This window comes from Podarcis cretensis (assembly GCF_951804945.1).
Source record: "Podarcis cretensis genome assembly, chromosome: Z".
Lineage (NCBI taxonomy): Eukaryota > Metazoa > Chordata > Lepidosauria > Squamata > Lacertidae > Podarcis > Podarcis cretensis.
In genome coordinates, this window is record NC_137184.1 from 14,077,134 (window position 1) to 14,098,261 (window position 21,128).

Below are 21,128 nucleotides of genomic sequence, written 5' to 3' on the forward strand. Positions count from 1 at the left end.
ATGTATTCTTAATCTTTGTTGGAAGCCACCCAGAATGGCTGGGGAAACCCAGCCAGATGGGCAGGGTACAAATAAATTATTATTATTATTATTATTATTATTATTATTATTATTATCCAGCCCAAAGTTCCTGTTCCACCTATGCTGCTAGACTCTCCCCTCCCATCAACTCTAGCTGACAAGCCTCCACGTACAGAGGGGCGTCAGACCCAGCCCATCAAAAGGAGTTCCCATTTGCTCGCCCATCCTACTTACTATGCTAAAGCCAAGCCCGCCCAACTCCTACATCAGGGCAACCCAAGGGGCATGTCAACTGTTGGATCAATGACTTAACTCACTTAGCCATGCATTGCACCTACTGTACCTTTGACCTTTGTCTTGCTTATGTACTATAATGATTTGAGCATTAAAGCTTTGAGCAGAAACTGTAACCCAAGTTCAAGCTGTTCATTCATTGGGAGCCAGAACAGTAGCAGCCCAACTAAAGTGACTTGTACTTGGTGCTTGCACTACAACAAGGAGGCCTCTGCAGGCAGACCCTCTATATCCATGGAGAGGGACACCCACCAGATCCAAGGAGCCTTTTCTTCCCAGAGACTCCCATAGAATTCATTCATAGATATTATGGGTGATTTACCCCCCATGTCCAGAGGATATTCTTCTGCAAATTCTGACATATCCTCCTGTTGGGTGATTTCCAATTAAATCATGCTTATGGTAAGTCCACACATAATGGGGTCCATTGATTTTGGTGGATCTATTTTGATTGCGACTTCTCTTGGGTTATCCCTTACACTTAGGTCAACTTCCATTTCAAAGGTCACAGAAGGGTTATTAGAGGAAAGGAATAACATCTCCAAAAGTACATAAAAATTCTAATGCAGGAGAAAGCTGGAGATGAAATGAAATAGTTCTGACTCGTTCCATGATGTAGGAAGGGATATACTGCATTGAGGTGACATTTCATGATGTATGGAGTCATGCATGACTCACATCATTTGTAAAACTCTTACCTTTCTTTCAAGTTTTGGCACAATGTTGCTTCCTTAGAAGGATGATGTGAGGATGATGACGATGTGATTATTAAACAGTATTTGCTTCTTGTCCTTTTACAGCATTATGGAAGAGCTCGTAACTCATCACAGAGCATTAGGAGCATAGGAAGCTCCCTTATACTGAGTCAGACCATTTGTCCATCTAGCTCAGACTATTGCTGGCAGTACTTCTCCTAGGTTCCAGGCAGGAGACATTCCCAGCCTACCTGGGTATGCTGGGATTGAACCTGGGACTACCTCCTTGCTAAGTAGGTGTTGTGCTACTGAGCTACAGCCCTTCTACATGTTTGCATGCCAGAGGCCCAAAGTTCAATCCCTGGTGTCTCCAGTTAGAGCTATAAAAGGCCCTTGTCTGAAAACAATGACAATGATGACATTGAGCAAATTGGACCAATGTTTTTGCTTTCTTTAATGTAGCTTCCTAAGTTCCTATTCGGTTTAGAATAGTCATGATCAGTAGTATCTCTTCCAAAACTATCACGGTGACAATGTTCCAGTAAAAAGCCCTTTTGTATCTAATGATTTGGTTTTAATGGCTGCCATCCTGCATCTCTGCAGCTGCATAGGAACATAGGAACCTGCCTTACACTGAGTCAGGCCACTGATACATCTAGCACAGTATTACCAACACTGACTGACATCACCTCTTCAGAGTTTGAGGCAGGGAGTCTCTTCCAGTCCTATCAAGAAAGGGATGCTGAGTGGATTGAATCTGGGACCTTCTGCATGCAAAGCAGATGCTCTATCACTGAGGCATGTCTCCATCCCAAATGAATCCCCTGTTAGTTCTTGCTCTTTGCCATCCCTTTCTTCTCTTGTTACTCTTGTTGTCCTTTCAGGAAAACCCATATATGTGTGATGAGTGTGATGCATCCAACCCTGACCTGGCCCATCCACCTAAGCTGATGTTTGACAAAGAAGATGAAGGCCTGGCGACATACTGGCAGAGTGTGACATGGAGCCGTTACCCGGAGCCTTTGCTGGCCAACATCACACTTTCTTGGAACAAGAGCATTGAGCTGACTGATGACATCATAGTGACTTTTGAGTATGGGCGTCCCACAATGATGATCCTGGAAAAGTCCTTGGACAATGGGAGGACTTGGCACCCATATCAATACTATGCAGATGATTGCAACGAAACCTTCGGCATGCAAGCACGGAGGGTCAGGAACCTCTCCACCACCAGCGCCAACAGGGTCATCTGCACAGATGAGTATTCCCGCTGGCCGGGCTCCAAGAAAGAGAAGAATGTACGCTTTGAAGTGAGGGACCGCTTTGCCATTTTTGCTGGGCCGGAACTCAAGAATATGGACAACCTTTACACCAGGCTAGAGAGTGCCAAAGGGCTGAAGGACTTCTTCACCATGACGGACTTGCGGCTGCGGCTGCTGAGGCCAGCGCTAGGGGGCACCTACGTGCAGCGGGAGAACTTGTTCAAGTACTTCTATGCTGTCTCCAACATTGAAGTCACGGGCAGGTAACAGGAGATCTATTTCCTTCCTTCCTTCCTTCCTTCCTTCCTTCCTTCCTTCCTTCCTTCCTTTTCCATACCTTTTCTTGGAGAGGAATAGTTGCTACTGAAGAATTTATTTAAAGTGGTACCCCTCTGTTTTACGAACTGAATTCGTTCTGGAGGTCCGTTCTTAACCTGAAACCGTTCTTAACCTGAGGTACCACTTTAGCTAATGGGGCCTCCCACTGCTGCCGGGCCGCCAGCGTGCGATTTCTGTTCTCATCCTGAGGTAAAGTTCTTAACCCAAGGTACTACTCCGGGTTAGTGGAGTCTGTAACCCGAAGTGTTTGTAACCTGAGGTGTTTGTAACCTGAGGCACCACTGTATTTATTTATTTATTTATTTAACAAAATGCAGCACTCTAGTGTGCTTCAAAGAGCAATTTTCCAAACCACTATCTGAAGTGCCTCCCTACTCTGTTAAACAGCTTGCCTAGGCACTTGCTTCCCATGCTGCTTGCTCACCTGCCTGCTGGTCTCCCATCATGCTGAAGTTGCCATGGCCACCTATTGAACTTTAGCATGACAACAGCCTTACAATTTTATTAGACAAAAAGAAAACATTAATATTCTCATTAAAAAACAGGCATTTAGAAACATTCAAATGATAATTAAAATCAACAGTAACTAAGAAGAGATAAAATATATGTAATTTCTACATTTCTGGATAGGTTTGCCTAACAAAACTGGTTAGGCAATAAAAAATATTTTAAAATTTCATAATACAACAGTATAAAAGACAAAGTAATCTGAATGAGAACAAAAGCAGAAAAAGAGAAGGAAAACAAAAGACAAAGTTCTTTCTCAGATCTTAACCCTTGTCTCACACAGAAAGGGTGGACTAGCTTACCTTTCCTCTTCCAGTTTTCCACCCTGGGAGATCTTCCCTTCCCTGCCTCTCACACAAGGCCCCAACCACATATCACCTTCATGTATGTACAGTCACAGTAGTGGTCCAAAGCAGAGGACACAGAGAGACAGACAGACAGACAGGAAAGAAGGAAAAGAAAAATAACAGAAGAATAAAAGAAAAACAGAAACAATCAATCAATCAATAGGACATGATTTTCTGTCTGTCAATTACATCCCCCCAAAAAATTATTCAAAGTATTCACTCTTAGGATGACATCCTTCACTAAGCAATATTGTCACTTAACAACAATGTTTTAAGCGGGTGCTAAAAAGAAGAAGGCATCAACAGGCAGGGAGTTCCAACGTGTAGGTGCTGCGCACTAAGAGATTGATTGCTTACAGGTGCAGAATGAGTGTTAGGTGGCAAATGCAATTTAGTTTCATTAATTAAACAATTAATTATGGCATAAGCTTCTGTAAGCTACTGTCTACAGATCCGCAGAGTGTTATCCTAAGTCTTCAGAAATATATGCACATGTGGGTAGCTTGAAACAAAATGCAAGAAACTGGTCTGTGACAGTGTTGCTGCAAAATAAGCATAGTAACAATGGACAGATTCTGTTTTCTTTAATTTCTCTCAGTTTCTCGTTTATTCCAATTTTAAGTTCAGCTTCCCACATTTCTGCATCTGTTTGCTACCCCCCACCCTGCAAATCCCTCATGAAAATTTGTCAACATTTTAGAGCACATTTCTCCTAATATATACCTTTGTGAATGCGGTTTTTCCTAATGTAAATTAATACTAATTCCCCCTAATATCACACATTTCCCACTTTTTATGCACACATTTTTTTAACGCATTATTTATTTGGAGAGCTGCATCATAGAATTCAGAGCAGTGTAATTGTCAAAGGAGAGCTGTGTTTGGGCTTGTGGACTGTTTTAGGAAGTGTGAATTAGATAGGTTTACATTAAAATGCCAGCTGTATGGAATTTCTTTCCTACGCCTACTAAGGTTGATGACATCTTCAACAGAGAAACTTACAGTTGGAAGTGTGTGTGTGTGTGTGTGAGAGAGAGAGAGAGAGAGAGAGAGAGAGAGAGACTCTACACCACCTAGATGGTTTGGCAAAGGAGCTCGTTGGTTCCAGCAGGTTGCTCAATGGTAGAGCATATGCTTTGGAGACAGGAGCCCCCAGATTCAATCCCCAGCATCTCCAGATAGGACTGGGATATCCCTGCTTGAAACTCTGGAGAAGTGCTGCCAGTCAGTGTGGACAGTATTGAGCTGGATGGACCAATGGGTCTGACTCAGTATAAAACAGCATCTTAGTTTCTTAACTTTGGAGAAGGGTTGTAGCTCACTGTTAGAGCCCCTGTTTTACATGCAGAAGGTTCCAAGTTAAGTCTTCAGAGCTAGATGGACTACTGGTCCATCTTATATTATTATCCATCTTATTTTATTATAAGAACTACTAAATTATTACTCTGACAACATCTGTAGGGTCACAGGTTCCCCTTGGCTGATTGACACCACAAGACTTTCCTTCCCTACACTTGAGACAAGTGAAAGCTGTGTTTATTATTTATGAAGGGTGGTTTAGAAAGATCATCATCCAGTTAAGCTCTTACTGTATGTTCCTTTTCCAGAGCCTCTCCTCTTCCTCTTCCTCTTCCTCTTCCTCTTCCTCTTCCTCTTCCTCTTCCTCCTCTCCTCTCCTCTCCGCTAGTGTGGCAGAGCACACACACCCCATCAAGCCCTACACAGCCATTCTTTAGGTATGCAGATGGAGGCTGCTCTGACAGGAGACAATTACAGAATCAAATTACTGCCCCAGGAGAGATGGTTTCATTTGGAACTCTGTTTTTTGTGCTCTAGATTGGGATGCAAAGTCAGAATCTCCCCATGAAAGTCAAGTTATGGCATCATCATCATCATATTTATTCCATTGGGTAAATGTATATAAAATGTAATTTGTAGGAGCCAACCTAAAGGGGCTTTTCCTTTCCTGACATCAAACCCACCCAACCCCAGCTACTGCAGACTTCTTCCTACAAGTATAGAACATCAGACATGTGCAACCTTCTCAAGATATTCTAACATGAATGCACTCCCCATGTTTTGTAGGAGCATAAGAAGCTGCCTTATACCTACCAGGAAATGTCAGGAATTGAACCTAGTGCCTCCTGCATGCAAGACAGATGATCTGTCACTGAGCTACTTAGCAACCTTCATTTACATAGGAGGCAGGGAAGGTGAAGACCCCATCTGTGCTGTGAAGAGATTGAGGTGTGACGCTTCTGAATCAGCTCTGATTTCCGACCATTAAAGCATTTATATGTGATTCAGTTTGTAGGGAGATGGTTGAGACAAGCAATATGTGACCTCACTGTGTACCTTGGGCCAAGCAACCTTCAGCCCTCTAGTTCATGCTACTCAAAGTGCTGGTCCATGGACCTCTGATGGTCTGCAAGCCATTGGCTGCCAATCTGTGGCGACTCCACCACTGCCTGGGTTGGGTGGGACACTTAAGAGATCAAATATGGTGACAGACCCTAACACATTGTGGAATAAAATTGCTGGGCCACTATATAATTTGAGAAGCACTGCTTTAGTTGTTGTTCTGCAGCTCCCATCATCCCTGAGCACTGGCTATGCTGACTGGGAGCTGATAAGAGTTGGAGTCTAACATCATCTGGAGGGCCACAGGTCCCCCCCCCATCCCTGCTGTGAGAGATATTGAGTGAGCGGCCTTTCATCTTTTCTTTTGAAGAGTTAGTAGTGAAACATATTTCTTTAATGGGCACCAGTGGCCAGAAGTTGCTTGCTTAAATAAGTATATGAGCATCAATGGCTAGAAGATGCTTGCTTAAACAAGCATTGATGACTCTTGTTGGTTGGTAGCTATTTTAATGGGTGCACCTGACCTACTTGAAGAAAAACAGTTTGGCAGGTGCAGTGTAGCCAGCAAAGGAGATGGAAGTCTTGAGCTCTGCACCTAGCTGGAGAAAAGGAGTATTGAGAATGCTCAATGGGCATGTTGTTTGCTTCTGTGGGGAAATGATGCTACTTGATAGACTACCATGGCCTCCAAAGGTCTTCTTGCCTCTCCAGCATGTAGGGTTTTGGTCTGCTTTTCTTCATCTTTTGGAAACAGAGACTCAAGGGACCATGTAAAATACAGTATACTACTTTGAAAGTCCAGTTTTTTAAAAAGGAACTAGTTCCAGTTAAAGTTTGAACTTTTACAAAACAAATTAGTTCAGTCCAAGTTCATCAAACTATTTTCTCGTTCATAAAAGGTTCATCCTTGGCAAAAGAATTAATAAGTAAAAATAAACATTCATAATGTTGCAAACTGCTGTGCTGAAATACAGGGTCCAAAAGTAAATCAGCAACCACACACAAGTAATAAGATGTCTGACAGATCAACGGGGAAACTTTCCCCATAATTGTATTTCCATACTGGGAATAGGCTTAGGTAAAAGTAAAGCAACCTCTGACCATTAGGTCCAGTTGTGGCCGACTCTGGGGTTGCGGCGCTCATCTCACTTTATTGGCTGAAGGAGCCGGCGTGCAGCTTCCGGGTCATGTGACCCGCATGACTAAGCCACTTCTGGCAAACCAGAGCAGCACACTACTTCCTCTACTTCCCCCAAATCCCAAAATGGTTGTGGAGGGGTGGGCCATGTGGTTGGAGATCAGTACATATCCATTTCACCATGTGGTTACAAGTGCCATACTGTGATTGCCTGCCACATAACCCCTAGGTGTTTTAACCTATCGTATGAAATGCTGTGCTGGTAGGAACAAGTCACTAATCAAATTCAATCCACTCAACAGTGCTGGTACCAGTGTTGAAGACAGGCCTCAGAAAGGTCAAGAGAGATCATACAATTTCTCTTTCCTAGTGCTGTCATGAGTCTCCATCTTGAAATGTTTCTTGAAATGCTATGTTGGCTCCTGCCAACCTAGCAGTTCAAAAGCACATCAAAGTGCAAGTAGATAAATAGGTACCGCTCCAGCGGGAAGGTAAACGGCGTTTCCATGTGCTGCTCTGGTTTGCCAGAAGTGGCTTAGTCATGCGGGTCACATGACCCGGAAGCTGCACGCCGGCTCCCTCGGCCAGTAAAGCGAGATGAGCGCCGCAATCCCAGAGTCGGTCACGACTGGACCTAATGGTCAGGGGTCCCCTTTACCTTTACCTTTACCTTTATTTCTGCCCTAAACTTCCAAGTGTTTGTCTGAAGTTGTGAAGACGGGAAACAAACTCTAGAGCATAGCCTTGAGCAACTGTTTTGAGAACTCACTGATCCAAAGTTACCCTCTCCCAATGGTGTTCAAAAGCCAGTAGACTCACTCCCACTGGAAGAGAAGCAACACTAGGGTCTAAGTCAGGAAGAAGCACCTTTGTTTCCTCCCCTCTGATTTTTTTGAAAGGTGGATGACAAATTTCCAGGCTTAAAGAAAGACAAATGCCAACCTTCCTTATCCTGCCTACCCCAACAGTTTTTGAAGGGTGCAAATCCCCTATTCTTGGGAAACTGATGGTTTCCAAGAGAGCCAGTGTGGTGTAGTGGTTAAGAGCAGTGGCCTTGTAATCTGGTGAACCAGGTTCGCTTCCCTGCTCCTCCACATGCAGCTGCTGGGTGACCTTGGGCTAGTCACACTTCTCTGAAGTCTCTCAGCCCCACTCACCTCACAGAGTGTTTGTTGTGGGGGAGGAAGGGAAAGGAGAATGTTAGCCACTTTGAGACTTCTTAGGGTAGTGATAAAGCGGGATATCAAATCCAAACTCTTCTTCTTTCCTCAAAAAACACTTTTTCTTGTCCTTGGTTTCCACCAATTGGGTACCAAAGACTCCCCTAACAGTTTAGCACCAAAGAAAGGCAAGGTCATGAGACGAGACTGAGTAGCAGCATCCACTGCCCACCGGCGTAATGAAACATTCCTGCCAGCTACCATGGAGGAAACTAGGGAATGAGGTGCATATTGCATATCTGCAAGCTCAGATGCATAAGCCATAAAAGAAAGCTCAACAACTTTGCCAAAAAATAACTTTTGTGTCTGGATTTTCACATTTTGAAATATGGCAACCCTGCATCTGATAGAATAATTGAAGAAGATGCTAGGGCAGCTATTGGAGGACCCACCACTGGATTCTTTAGACGGTTCATAATCCCATCTGCAAAGAGGTAGTGTTTCTTAACTCCCTTAGAAGACAGCTTAGCCTTACTAGGGATATTCCATTATGCACCCCAAATCTCATCAAAGGCTTTTGAGAATGGAATGGTAATGAGTTAGCAGAGGGAAAAGCCTCAGAAGCTCCAGTGCCCCCAAGGGCTGAGTGTTCAGTGGAGTTCACTGGCTTTTCCTCATTTAACTGTAACATGTGTCTGGTCTTAGCAAGCAAGGCCATAAAAACAGAAGTAGTAAATAGTCTAGGTTGAGGCTTCACAGTAATGACTTTCTCCTCAGACAAGTCCGCCTCCACCTTATCTGACTTCAAGGGTGATCTTTCTGAGTCCGATAGTATCCCCTGCATGACCACGGGCAAACTGTGTCCATTAATTTAGGAGGTCTGAAAGCTAATGCAATCTGATGTAGCTGTCTTTTGGGTCACTACGTGCTCTTACTCCACCTGATGGATTGCAACCTGTCCTGTCCCAACCTCCACCCAAGTCCTTTTGGGAAGAAAGGGAGGTCTATTCATGAAAGATGTTTGAAACAAGAGTAATAACAAGCAAGTAGTAGGTCCTCTGTGTAGATAAGATGGAGAGAAGGCAGAACTGCTTAATACCTACTTTGCCTTTGCCTTCACCCAAAAGGAAAGCAGTGTCCAACCTGTGATGACAGAATAAATGATGCAAGGAGGGAGCTGCCACCCAAGATAGGAAAAGAGGTGGTAAGGAACACTGAGCTACTTTAAATGAATTCAGATCTCCAGGGTCCAATGAGCTGCCCTCAAGAGTACTAAAGGATCTGGCAGATATAATCTCACAGCCTCTATCTATAATCTTTTAGAATTCTTGGAGAATGGGTGAGGTCCCTGCAGACTGGAGGCAGGCAAATGTTGTCCCCATCTTCAAAAGGTGAGGGGAGACTTCTGGGGAGGAAATGGTGGGATGACTGTCTTTCTGTTGGCTCTCCACTGGCAGAAGATAATGATGTGGTGATTGATGGTAGTCAGAAGAAGGTCTGGCTATCAAATCCCTCTGGGGAAAAAGAGTATTTGAGGGAGTAATCTCAAATGCTCTGATCAAAACTGTTTTCTGCTGTCTGTGCCAAGCTGGCTTGCATTCAAAGACCACATAATAACCCTTCATAGGTATATGGTTTGCATCTCTTTCTTAAACATTTTTTAGCATAAGCTGTAACTTCTCTCTAATTTCCTGTAATTTCTCTGCCTACTGATAAAAACTCACAGTTGGAAAACTTGTAAGGCTGCTTTCTGTCTTTAAGAAGAGAGTGTCTAAAGCAAAGCAAAAATCCTGATTTATGGTTGACCATAAAGATTAAATGAACGAGGGAATTCCCTGTGTGAAACATATTTGTCTTTTTCCTCTTTTGAAAACAAAAATATTGCTGAGAAACTAAAAGTAATTTGGCCATTACTTCCTCTGTGGGAAAGAATCTTGTTTTGACTGTGATCTTAAGGTAGAGTTGAGACATATAAACATCCAGTATGGCAAAGGTATCTTTGGAGCTCCCAGTTACTATTGGTATTGCTTGGCTGTTGATGACTGAACAATTAAAAATTACCAGATCAACGTTTGATGAAGGGGGAAAGAAAATAAATCAGAGAGTTTTGAACTGAAAAACTGTAGATGACATTGAAACTTCAGGCAAAATTGATGAAAAGCTGGCAGGACTGGATGATGAAACAGCAAAATTGGAGAAAGCAGATGGTAAAATGGAAATGTCTTTCATACAAGGGTTTGGAGAAGAAGGGCAAGATAAAACCATAAATGGAGACATGAAGAGTCACCTGGATTTGGCATCGATAGAGCTGAGAGAGAAAAATGTTTTGGAAAAAATTCCGTCCTGGCTCTTCATCAGTTCTAGCAGAGAGAAAGCATTGTGCATACGATCCGAAGTTAATTTGGAGAATGATGTCACTAAATTTATGGTATGCTACCTGGAAAAAGATTGGAAGAAGTGGAAGGTTCATTCCTAGAGGATAGGACAACAGGAAATGGAAATACAACAGGAAATGGAAACTGAATATACTGAACTGGGTGTGAATTAAAGGATATACAGTGGTGCCCCGCAAGACGAATGCCTCGCAAGACGAAAAACCCGCTAGACGAAAGGGTTTTCCGTTTTTCGAGGTGCTTCACAAGATGAATTTCCCTATGGGCTTGCTTCACAAGACGAAAACGTCTTGCGAGTCTTGCGAGTTTTTTCCCTCCCCCCCCCTTTTTCTAAGCCGCTAAGCCGCTAATAGCCGCTAAGCCTTTAATAGCCGCTAAGCTGCTAATAGCGCTAAGCCGCTAAGCCGCTAATAGGGGTGCTTCGCAAGACGAAAAAAACGCTAGATGAAGAGACTCGCGGAACGGATTAATTTCGTCTTGCGAGGTACCACTGTATAACAAGAAAAGAATTATATTATTTCAATATGTGATTTTAACATGGGCACAGATGGAAGAATTTACTATTACTCAAGATGGAGACATAGTTGTGGGAATTACTGGAGGCAAAGTTGATATTAAAGTAAAAACACAGTTGGCATTTACAACTAATAATAATAATAATAATTTAGGATCCACTCGTGGAATTTTTGTGGAAAAGTTATGAATTATTCTGAGACACTTGGATTTAAAAGAAATATTGTTTAACAGAAAGTGGAGAAGATGGATGTTATCATGGAGTGAATGTATTTTTAAAAAATGTAACTAGAGGGTGAAAATCGGAATTTTTCTTTGTTTCTTTTCTTTTTCTCTCTCTTTTTCTCTCTTCTTTCTTTTTCCTTTTCTTATCCTTGTTTCTCTTGTTCTTTTCCCTTCCTTTCTTCTTTGCTTGGGGCCTTTATTATGGTCCAGAGATTGTAAATGCATTGGGGTAGTAGATGTTTGATGGGGGGGACTCTGGGTGGGAGACATGGAAAGGAAAGGAGAAACAAAGATCCCAGGTGAGAGCTAGAATGCGCTACTACCTTCTATGCATGTTAAGGGTTAAAAACTACCTTTAATAGAGGACTCCATACTCTGTTTTAACTTTTTGTGGTTGTTTTTGTTTTATTTACATTAGTTTTCTGTATCTTCTTGTATCATGAATAAATTTTAATAAAAATCTTAACGGCAGTGGGGGAGAAGACCCAGGTAGCTACCAACTGGTTTGACATCAATACCAGGAATAGTCCTAGCACAGATAATCAAATGATTGGTCTGTGAGCACTTAGAAAAGGATAATTACTAAGACTCAGCATGAGCTTCTCAAAACAAGCTATGTCAGACAAATCTCATTTCTTTTCTTTTTATAGAGTTACAAGCTTGGTGGAACAGGGGAATGCTGTGGGTGTAGTGTATAGTGATTTCAGTAAGGCTTTTGACTAAGTCCCCCATGATATTGTTGTGGAGAAACTGGTAAAATGTAGGCTGGATTAGGTAACTGTTAGGTGGATTTGTAGTTAGTTGACTGACTGAATCCAAAGAGTGCTAACTAATGGTTTCATGTCATCCTGGAAAAAAGTGATGTTGGGTGCCTCAGGGTTCTGTCCTGGGCTCATTGTTTTTAAATGTCTTTATAAACAACTTGGATTAAGGTATTGAGGGGATGCTCATCAAATTTGCAGATGACACCAAACTGGGAAGCGTAGCCAAAGCTACAGAACGGAATCAGAATTCAAGATGACTGGAGAACTGGGCCCAAACTAACAAAATGAATTCCAGTAGGGACAAATGTCAGGTTCTACACTTAGGTAGGAAAAACCAACTGCAACAATATAAGATGGGGGACACTTGGCTTGCCAGTAGTACATGTGAAAAGAATCTAGGGGTCTTAGTAGACCACAAGCTCAACATGAGTCAACAGGGTGAAATAATTGTAGCACTCTATTCTGCCTTTGTCAGACCACCTGGAGTACTGTGTCCAGTTCTGGAAATAACAATTTAGGAAGGATATTGACAAGCTGGAACGTGTGCAGAGGAGGTTGACCTAGATGACCAAGAGTCTGGAAACCAAGGAATAGTTGAGGGAGTTGGATATGTTTAGCCTGGAGAAGAGGAGACCAAAGTTAGCCAACTTCAAATATATAAAAGGCTGTCTCATAGACGATAGAGCAAGCTTGTTTTCTCCTGCTCTGGAGGCTAGGACCTGAAGCAATGGATTGGTGTTACAGAAAGGAGATTCTGAATAAACATCAGGAAACTTTCTGATGGTATGAGCCCTTCAACAGTGGAACAGACTCCCTCAGGAGGTTGTGGGCTCTCCTTCCTTGGAGGTTTTTAAGCAGAGGTTGGATTGTCATCTGTCAGGGATGCTTTAATTGAGATTCCTGCACTGCAGGGGGTTGGACTACATGACCCTCAATGTCCCTTCCAACTCTCCAGTTCTGTGTTTCACTGCAGGCTTGCCTAGCCCATATTCTGAGGTACATTGGAGAGCTTGTGCTCAATCAACAATGGTCAGCTCAGGTCAATGATGTTACATTGGCAGGACAAATTATGCGATGCTTGCCAAATTTAGCTTTGGACCTGGCAAATATACTTGCTGGTTTCTCTCAGCACGTAGCATGTGATAACCTCCTCAATGAAATATTTTTTTAATAAAAAATAAAAAATTGTCCAGTAGCACATTAGAGACCAACTAAGTTTGTTCTGATACCCAGAACAAACTTAGTTGGTCTCTAATGTACTACTGGACAATTTTAAATTTATTTTATTTATTTCGACTGCGTCAGACAAACATGGCTACCTACCTGAATCTCCTCAATGAAATTATTGACCAAGGACTGTAGCTCAGTGGTAGAGCATCTGCTTTGCATGCAGAAGGTCATAAGATCAATTTCTGGCATCACCAAGTAGAGCTGGGAATGTCCCCAGCTTGAAACTCTGGAAAGCCACTGTCAGTCAGTGTTGAACTAGATGAACCAATTGTCAGATTTGGTGTGAGGGACCTTCCTATGTTCTTTTCATAGCAAGAATCTCTTACCCATTGCTGAATGCTTGCCTCTAGAGTAATAAAGGAAACAAGTGACAAACAAAAACGTCACATTTTGTAGTTTTGTTTGTAAGGTTAACCTGATTGGATTTCCTTTGTTCTACTCAGCGCCATTTATTTAGAATTTATAAAGCAGCTACCCATGATGAAAATACTATAAAATCATTGAAACATCTTAAATTGCTAAAATCACAAAATGCAGAACAAATGGTCAATACTGAATCAAATTAACTCTCTGAAAACACTTAATGATGCAAAAATGTTTTCATTGAGTGGGGCAATATCAAAACTGGAGGTGCCTGTCTGATTAAATAGGAACAGGGTTGTAAAATGCTGATCACACAATGGGGAAAGCTGTAGTTCACATAAAAACCAAATATGAGATACCTGTGGGGAAGTCAGGAGGGCTTCTTCTGATGCAGTGATTTAACTGGTGTATAAAGCACAAGGCTGTTCTCTAGGTAGCCTGGTCCTGGGTTGTTTATACTAACAATATTTCCTTGAACTTAGATGAGTAAACTACAAGGAGCTAGTGCAGATCTGCTATGGCCAAAAGGTAGCCTGTAGCATCCTGCAGCAGCTGCAATTTCCAAACCAACCTTATGGGTCATCTCAGCCCCTGTAATGTTGATCAGCTTGAAGAATACCAACTTTCCTGGTTTTGGTCTCTATGGATGAGCCAAGGATTGAAATAGGGTCCTCTGCTGTTCCAGAATGACCTTAACAGTATTCATTCCCTAGTCAACTGAGGGGCGATTTTAAAATCAGGGTCTTCTAATATGTAATCACTGCTTGGCATGAAAATACACTAAGGTAACTTCCAGATGAGCAGTTTGATGTACATTCAGCCTGATTTGTTTGTGGAGCAATTAGATGACACTGGCTGTTTAATGAGCATTCATCCTGATTCAGTTGTGGGGGAAATAGATGGTGTTGTGGAATACCAACTGCAAGCCGAGTGTCACCATTATCCTATATTTCCTAAAGCAAATTCCTACCACTTTCCTCAAAAAAAAGCCTGAACTTTCGGGGAAGAGGGTTTGTGTTGCAAGGGCTCCAGGTCAGCTCTCTCTGTGCAGCCAGAGTGATTGATTCCCACCCTACAAAATAGTGTTAGTGTGTCAGTACCCTAAGCCAGCCAAACCTAGCTTTTGGCCTGTGTCCTTGAGATTGAGAAAAGTTAGAAGCATAGCCAAAAATGCTGCATTGGGGGAGGGGGAGTGGCCTCTAGTTCTGGAGGACACGTTATTTTTATGCATCCTCCCCTCTCCCCTCTTTTCTTTCTTATATTCTTTTTCTTCCATCCTGTTCCTATTGATCCAATGGGTAACCAGAGAGGCACAGAACCTGGGACAGGAATAGAAATGAGAAAGCCCTTACTTGGCTAGCAGGCTCAAGTGCGTCAGACCAGAGAGGAGTAAATTGAGGAGAGGGAAGTGGAAAGACCTTTTCTCTCCCTGCAGATTTCTCCAGGGTTGTGTTCTCTTAACCTTCTGAGATACAGAGAAAAGAAGGCTCCCAGTATCTCCTTCCTTTGGCATTGAACGGGGATCAATCAGCAGGTGAGATGGAAAAGGCCAATGTTTGTTCTCTCTACCTCTCTCTCACACACACTCTTTCTCTCTACCTCTCTCTCCCCCTTTCCTTGTATTCATGTATTCCCTTGCCGGCATAATTTTCTCCCCTATTTAATATCAGGTGGATATTCAAGTTGCATGAGCAGGCAGGATGTTAATTGAAGTTAATGGGGTGCGTTCTGGACACATGGCTTCAGTTATGAGGAAACCGTTTTGAGAAGCGCAAATCAATTACTGACTCATGATGAAGGCTTCTCTCTTTGCCTTTACTAAGCCTGTTTCGTGCATCCCTACCAGCTCTTTAATTTTATTCTAAATGTCTTTTTAAAAAAATCCTCCACAATTAACTAATCCCATGGGAAAGAAAGCTCAGTGCTGTTTGTTAATGCTACAAAATGCTTAGCAGCTGCAACCACAGGGAATAATAATAATATATAATAACAACAACAGCAATAACCACAGCAATGAAGCCCTGGCAGCTCTAGCATTTATCAAAGCGCGGATTAAATAATTAGAATAAATTATTCAATAAATTATTTTTGGTTTTCTGCTTCATGTGGTGCAGCATCTTCTGATGGCCTGCAACACATTGTGTTAACAGCCAAGCGGTCTCTTTCTAAAACATGCTAAGAACCTGCATTTTCCTCCTATGCCATGCTGTGGATCCTTCTGTCCATGAAATCCAGTCCAAAGCTATTTCCACAAACCAAAGGCCAGACATTGATGGCCTTGAGGGGTGGGGGTGGGGTGAGAGGCGGCTCAACCACTTCATCAAGGCCCTGCAAAGCTCTGTTGTGGTCCTCAGGCTTTTTAGGGGGTTGAGAGGTCCTCCCTGGCAACAGTTTTCCTCCCATTATTACAAATGGAAGTTAATAAATTACAAAAGCTCCAGGGTAAAGCTCCCTTTCTGGTGGAAAGCTCCCATCCATGTCCATACAAGCATTTCCTTCAGATATAAACAGCAGACTTACCTGGATCAGATATGTAAGACAGATTCTATAAGGATGGGGGAGAAATTTATTAAAGTTCACGTTCAAAAGTGAACCTACCTAACTCAGTTTTCAAAACAATACATGAACATAGCCATCGTAAAATTTGGAGACATGTGAATTTTGAAGGATAGCTGTGTTTTAGTCCACATATGTTTTCAAAGTTTGTGAATTTTGTAGGTTCACATCGAAATGCAAACCAAACCAAATTTTTCCCTCAACCCTAGTGAACAACCACCTACTTCTGAGCGACAATGTGTTTACTCAAACTTTGGGATTCCACTAAACCTGCTCAATCCTGCACATGGATTGTACTGTTTTGGCTACATATTAGCCAGCATGCAAATAACAAGTTTTCTTTTAGTGTTTACCAGGGATGGGGAACCCATGTCCCTCCAGATCTTGTTGGATTTGCAACTCCCTTCAGTCCCAGCTAGCATGGCCACAGTGATGATGGGAGCTGTAGTCCAACAAGCTTCTGGAGATGTTCCCCTTCCCAGGAACATAGGATGATTCAGTAATAATCCCAGAGGTCCCAGAGTGGGTCATTGTAGCATCACCCATCCTGGAGGCTTTCTCTTTTTGCTTTCTCACTTCCACTGGGAACCACAGCTCTGCTTCCTCACCTCTTACCTTGTACATCCCTGGCACTGACACTCCTCTCTTGTATCTGTTCAACCCTCAAAGTGCTGACTCGTAGCAACAGATGTTGCAGATGACTGTGAGAGAAGGATGCCCTTGTCCCTGCGACCTTTCCTTGGTGCCCTGCTGCCAGCATGCCTTACCTGTCCAAGAAAGCCTGCACATGTGTCCAACTGGCAGCTTTCAGACCTTGCCTCATCATTTCCAGAGGGAAGGGGGAAAGGCTTTGTACTAAATATACATAAACAAGCAACCCACTCTCAGCCTTCTGCTATCTCTACAATAAGTCCATTTTATCCTAACAGCTTTTAGGATAAAATGCTGGATAATTCAACTTGATTGTGGATTGTGGAAGGTCCTGGGTTCAATCCTTGACAACTCCAGGTAGTGCTGAGTATGTCTGCTGCCTGAAAACCTGGAGAGCTGCTGCCAGCCAGGGTAAACTGAGCAAGACAGAGTAGTGGTTTTCAACCAGTGTGCCATGGCACCCTGGGGTGCCTTGAATGATGGTCAGGGGTGCCGTGGGCAATCCTGGCCTCTGTCCCTCTTTCTTTCTTTCCCTCCTTCTTCTGATGCCCCTTTGCATCTCTGCCTCCCAAAGGCTTGCACAGCTGTTTATTGCAGCAGCCCTGGCTATAAGCTCCGCAGGCAAATGGTGCCTCTGGGAGGCATCTCTCTTTGGGGTGGGTGAGTGGGAGCTCAGAGACCAAGGATGGCAGCAGCAGTTGCCTGGAGGACTCCCAAGGAGAGGGAAGAAGGGAGGAGGCTGAGGGAACACTCCACAAGGAAGGGTGTTTGGGAAAGGGTGAAGGGCTGCCAGCTCTGCAGGCAAGGGGTGACATAACTGGGCTCCTGAGTTCCACAGAGGTGCCTCAGAAAGAATGTAGTTGGTTAAGGGAACCGTGGACTCAAAAAGGTTGAAAACCTCTGCGATAGACCAATGGTCTGATTCAGCATAAGGCAGCTTTCTATGAGTTCTTAAATAAGAGCAGGGATGCTTAATTTGCATTTTTAGCCTATAGAAATGATGCTGCGTTTCCTGTTTCCAAGCCCACATGTGTGTACCTTGGCTGGTAAGGTAAAGGGACCCCTGACCATTAGGTCCAGTCACAGACGACTCTGGGGTTGCGGCGCTCATCTCGCTTTACTGGCCATGGGAGCCGGCATACAGCTTCTGGGTCATGTGGCCAGCATGACTAAGCTGCTTCTGGCAAACCAAAGCAGCGCACGGAAACGCTGTTTACCTTCCCGTCGGAGTGGTACCTACTTATCTACCTGCACTTTTTTGGCGTGCTTTCAAACTGCTAGGTGGGCAGGAGCAGGGACCGAGCAACAGGAGCTCACCCCATCGTGGGGATTCGAACCGCCGACCTTCTGATCAGCAAGCCCTAGGCTTTGTGGTTTAGACCACAGCACCACCCATGTCCCTTCTACTTTGGCTGGTAGTCAGGCCAAATAAACCCAAGTTAAAGTAGAGCCTAAGACTGGTGCTCTAGCAAATGGGTGGTTTAGACAGGGATTGTGCGAAGGAAGCTGGGGAGGTGGAAACATTTCCTCAAGGGGACATCCCCATCAGGGGTTGTCAGTCTTGGCCTTTTGGAGCTGTTCTGCTGTTCCTTATTAAATAATGCATCCTGATTGATTGTTCTGAAAACTGCTGTGTTGTGGGGTCAGGTTGCACAGGTTATCGTTTTCTGATTAGATTGATGATTCTCAAAGGTCAAATTCAAAAAGCAATTCTCTGACAAGATTGATCCTTTGGATGAGGATACTTCCCACCACCCTGCAGATGGGGCCTGACAAAGAGAAATGGCTGACCTGGAACTGCAAGGGATGGAGCAGGAAGATTACCTGTATATTCCTAATGCATCTTACAGATGCGGTAAACTCATGTCTGTCTTTGGGATGCTAGGTCAAACAGTGTTCCTTGCAAGACCTTAGTTGCTTGAACAAGTTACGCTTTGTAGAACTTTAGCTGCATCTCAGCTAAGCTAGGAATTGATATAGAGGAGATAGCAAAAAATTAAACCTGCTGCTTTATCAAAAAGCATTTTTAAAAATTAATGTCCCCCATCCTTTTGAAATCTATTGAGGAATGTTGTCACAATAAAATAAAAATTGCAAAATAAATTTTGCAATTTTATAAATAAAAATTGCAAAATTGTCACAATAAAATAAAAATTGCAAAAATTGCCTTGGTTGGGATGTTTAGTGAAGGGTGGGCAATAAATGTAATAAAAAATAAATAGTCAAGACTTTCACAAAGAAATAGGGGATAATCCATCTCTCCTCCCCCTCCCAAATACCTGAATGAGGACTGAGCATACTGATGATCAGAATGGTGATCCGTCATATGAAGAAGAAAAAAGGAAAACTGGGGGTGGGGGTGGATTGGAGTATCCGATACATCATGGTATGAAGGTGTATCCTCAGCAGTGAGGATACACCTCCATACCCTAATTTTAAAGTACCTGGTCACCTGGAAGAATTGTGGGTGTGAGTTCAAACCAGGGATTCTCTAGCCCTGCCTCTGACTTTCTTGGGTGCTCTATTCAAAGTGAGAATGGCATGTGGTTTAAGGGTGCTGGGCAATTTCTGGTCTGGCAAATCCTCAGCCTCATCACTATTCAACTTTGCCGCCCCTGTGATTCTCAAAAACAAACAAACCTTTTTCAGAAGCAACTTGATAGCTCAGCTACAGGACACAGCTTTGCATACTGAAAGTCCCAGGTTCAGTCTTTGACAGTACCAGTCAAAAGTGTGGGAGCAGTCACATTTCTAGAGAGGGATTGTTTGTCCAGCAGTAGATAAACTTCCTGTTTCCTCCTGGGCTGAGACAAACTTCCTCTACATGTGACCAGAGGTTTGGTTTAGTTTAGATTATTATATTATATAACAATAACAATAACAATAACAATAACAATAACAATAACAATAACAATTTATTATTTATACCCCGCCCATCTGGCTGGGCCTCCCCAGCCACTCTGGGCGGCTTCCATAAAAACCAAAAATACAGTAAAATATCACACGTTAAAAACTTCCCTAAACAGGGCTGCCTTAAGATGTCTTCTGAATGTCAGGTAGTTGTTTATCGCTTTGACATCTGCTGGAAGGGCGTTCCACAGGGCGGGCGCCACTACCGAGAAGGCCCTCTGCCTGGTTCCCTGTAGCTTTGCTTCTCGCAATGAGGGAACCGCCAGAAGGCCCTCGGCGCTGGACCTCAGCGTCCGGGCAGAGTGATGGGGGTGGATATCATTATATATCCTCCCCTGTCTCCCTGAACATTCACATAAAAAGGAGTTCTGGTTATCATGGCTGGAGCGGCAGCTGGAGTTGGAGTGGCATGGCAGCTTTTGTTCACTCACCATGCACAGCCCTGGTCCTGCTTGGTGTGCACATGAGTGTGCCCCGGGCGCCAGCAAAGGATGCAACACCACTCTGTAACCCCCACTGAACTCAGTGGGACTTATTTCTGAGTAGACATGCATAGGATTGCGCTGTCAGTTTGTAATACTGATGTTACCCAATATATAGCAGGATTTCAAATATATGTAGGGAGTAAGTCCTGAGCAAACTGGAAGAGGCTGCAGTGGCGTAGCATGGGTTATCAGCACCCGGGGCAAGGCAAGTAATTTGCGCCCCCTAACCCATGGATTTGCGCCCCCTAACCCGTGGATTTGCGCCCCCTAACCCGTGGATTTCCCTAACCCCCAGATGTTGCGCCCGGTGCGGCCGGCCCCCCCTGCACCCCCCACTCTACGCCACTGAGAGGCTGAACTAGACCTTATTGAGCTAAGGTGGACTGGTAGGCTAACTCCGTAGAAGGCAGCTTCCTATGTTCATACTGCCCCTTGGTTTGATCTGTGCTTGCTTCTGTAAGTAGGACTTTTCTCCCTCTACATCCCTAGGTCCTGTACCACAGTGAAGAGATGATGACCTGCAGTGACCCATGCTAGTTTGCTTTCCCTCTATGTGTATGGGTTTTTCCCCTTCTTTTTTTTTATTTAAGGAAATTGCAGTAAGAGACGAAGGCAATGTTCCGTGGGCGTTCAATAATTCAGAGAGTCAGGCTCTGTGGCACCTGAGCTCTGGTCATTGCCTATTCAAAAGGGTGAGGACAGTCGTGCAGAAAACTCTGATCTGTGGGGGCATAAGGAGAAAGCCGTCAGAACCCAGACACAGGGCTACCTTGATTTGTATAATCTGACAGAGGGAGAGAGAGAAAGAGAGAACTTCACATGCGCGCGCACACACACACCACTATCATCCTAGACTGCCATTTGCTGTAACCCACTCCCCAAGTATTTAAGTGTGATAGGTTTAAGTTATTTCC

General features: G+C 43.6%; 1 protein-coding gene across 9 annotated transcripts in view; it reads left to right on the forward strand.

The window, feature by feature from the left end:
* NTNG2 (netrin G2) overlaps positions 1-21,128 on the forward strand; it is a 129,014-nt gene that overhangs the window by 55,747 nt on the left and 52,139 nt on the right. For all 9 annotated transcript variants that reach the window (XM_079962559.1, XM_079962562.1, XM_079962561.1 and 6 more), the window contains exon 3: positions 1,895-2,535. In XM_079962559.1, the coding sequence (XP_079818685.1) occupies positions 1,895-2,535 (641 nt within the window). The remainder of the gene's footprint in view (positions 1-1,894; positions 2,536-21,128) is intronic.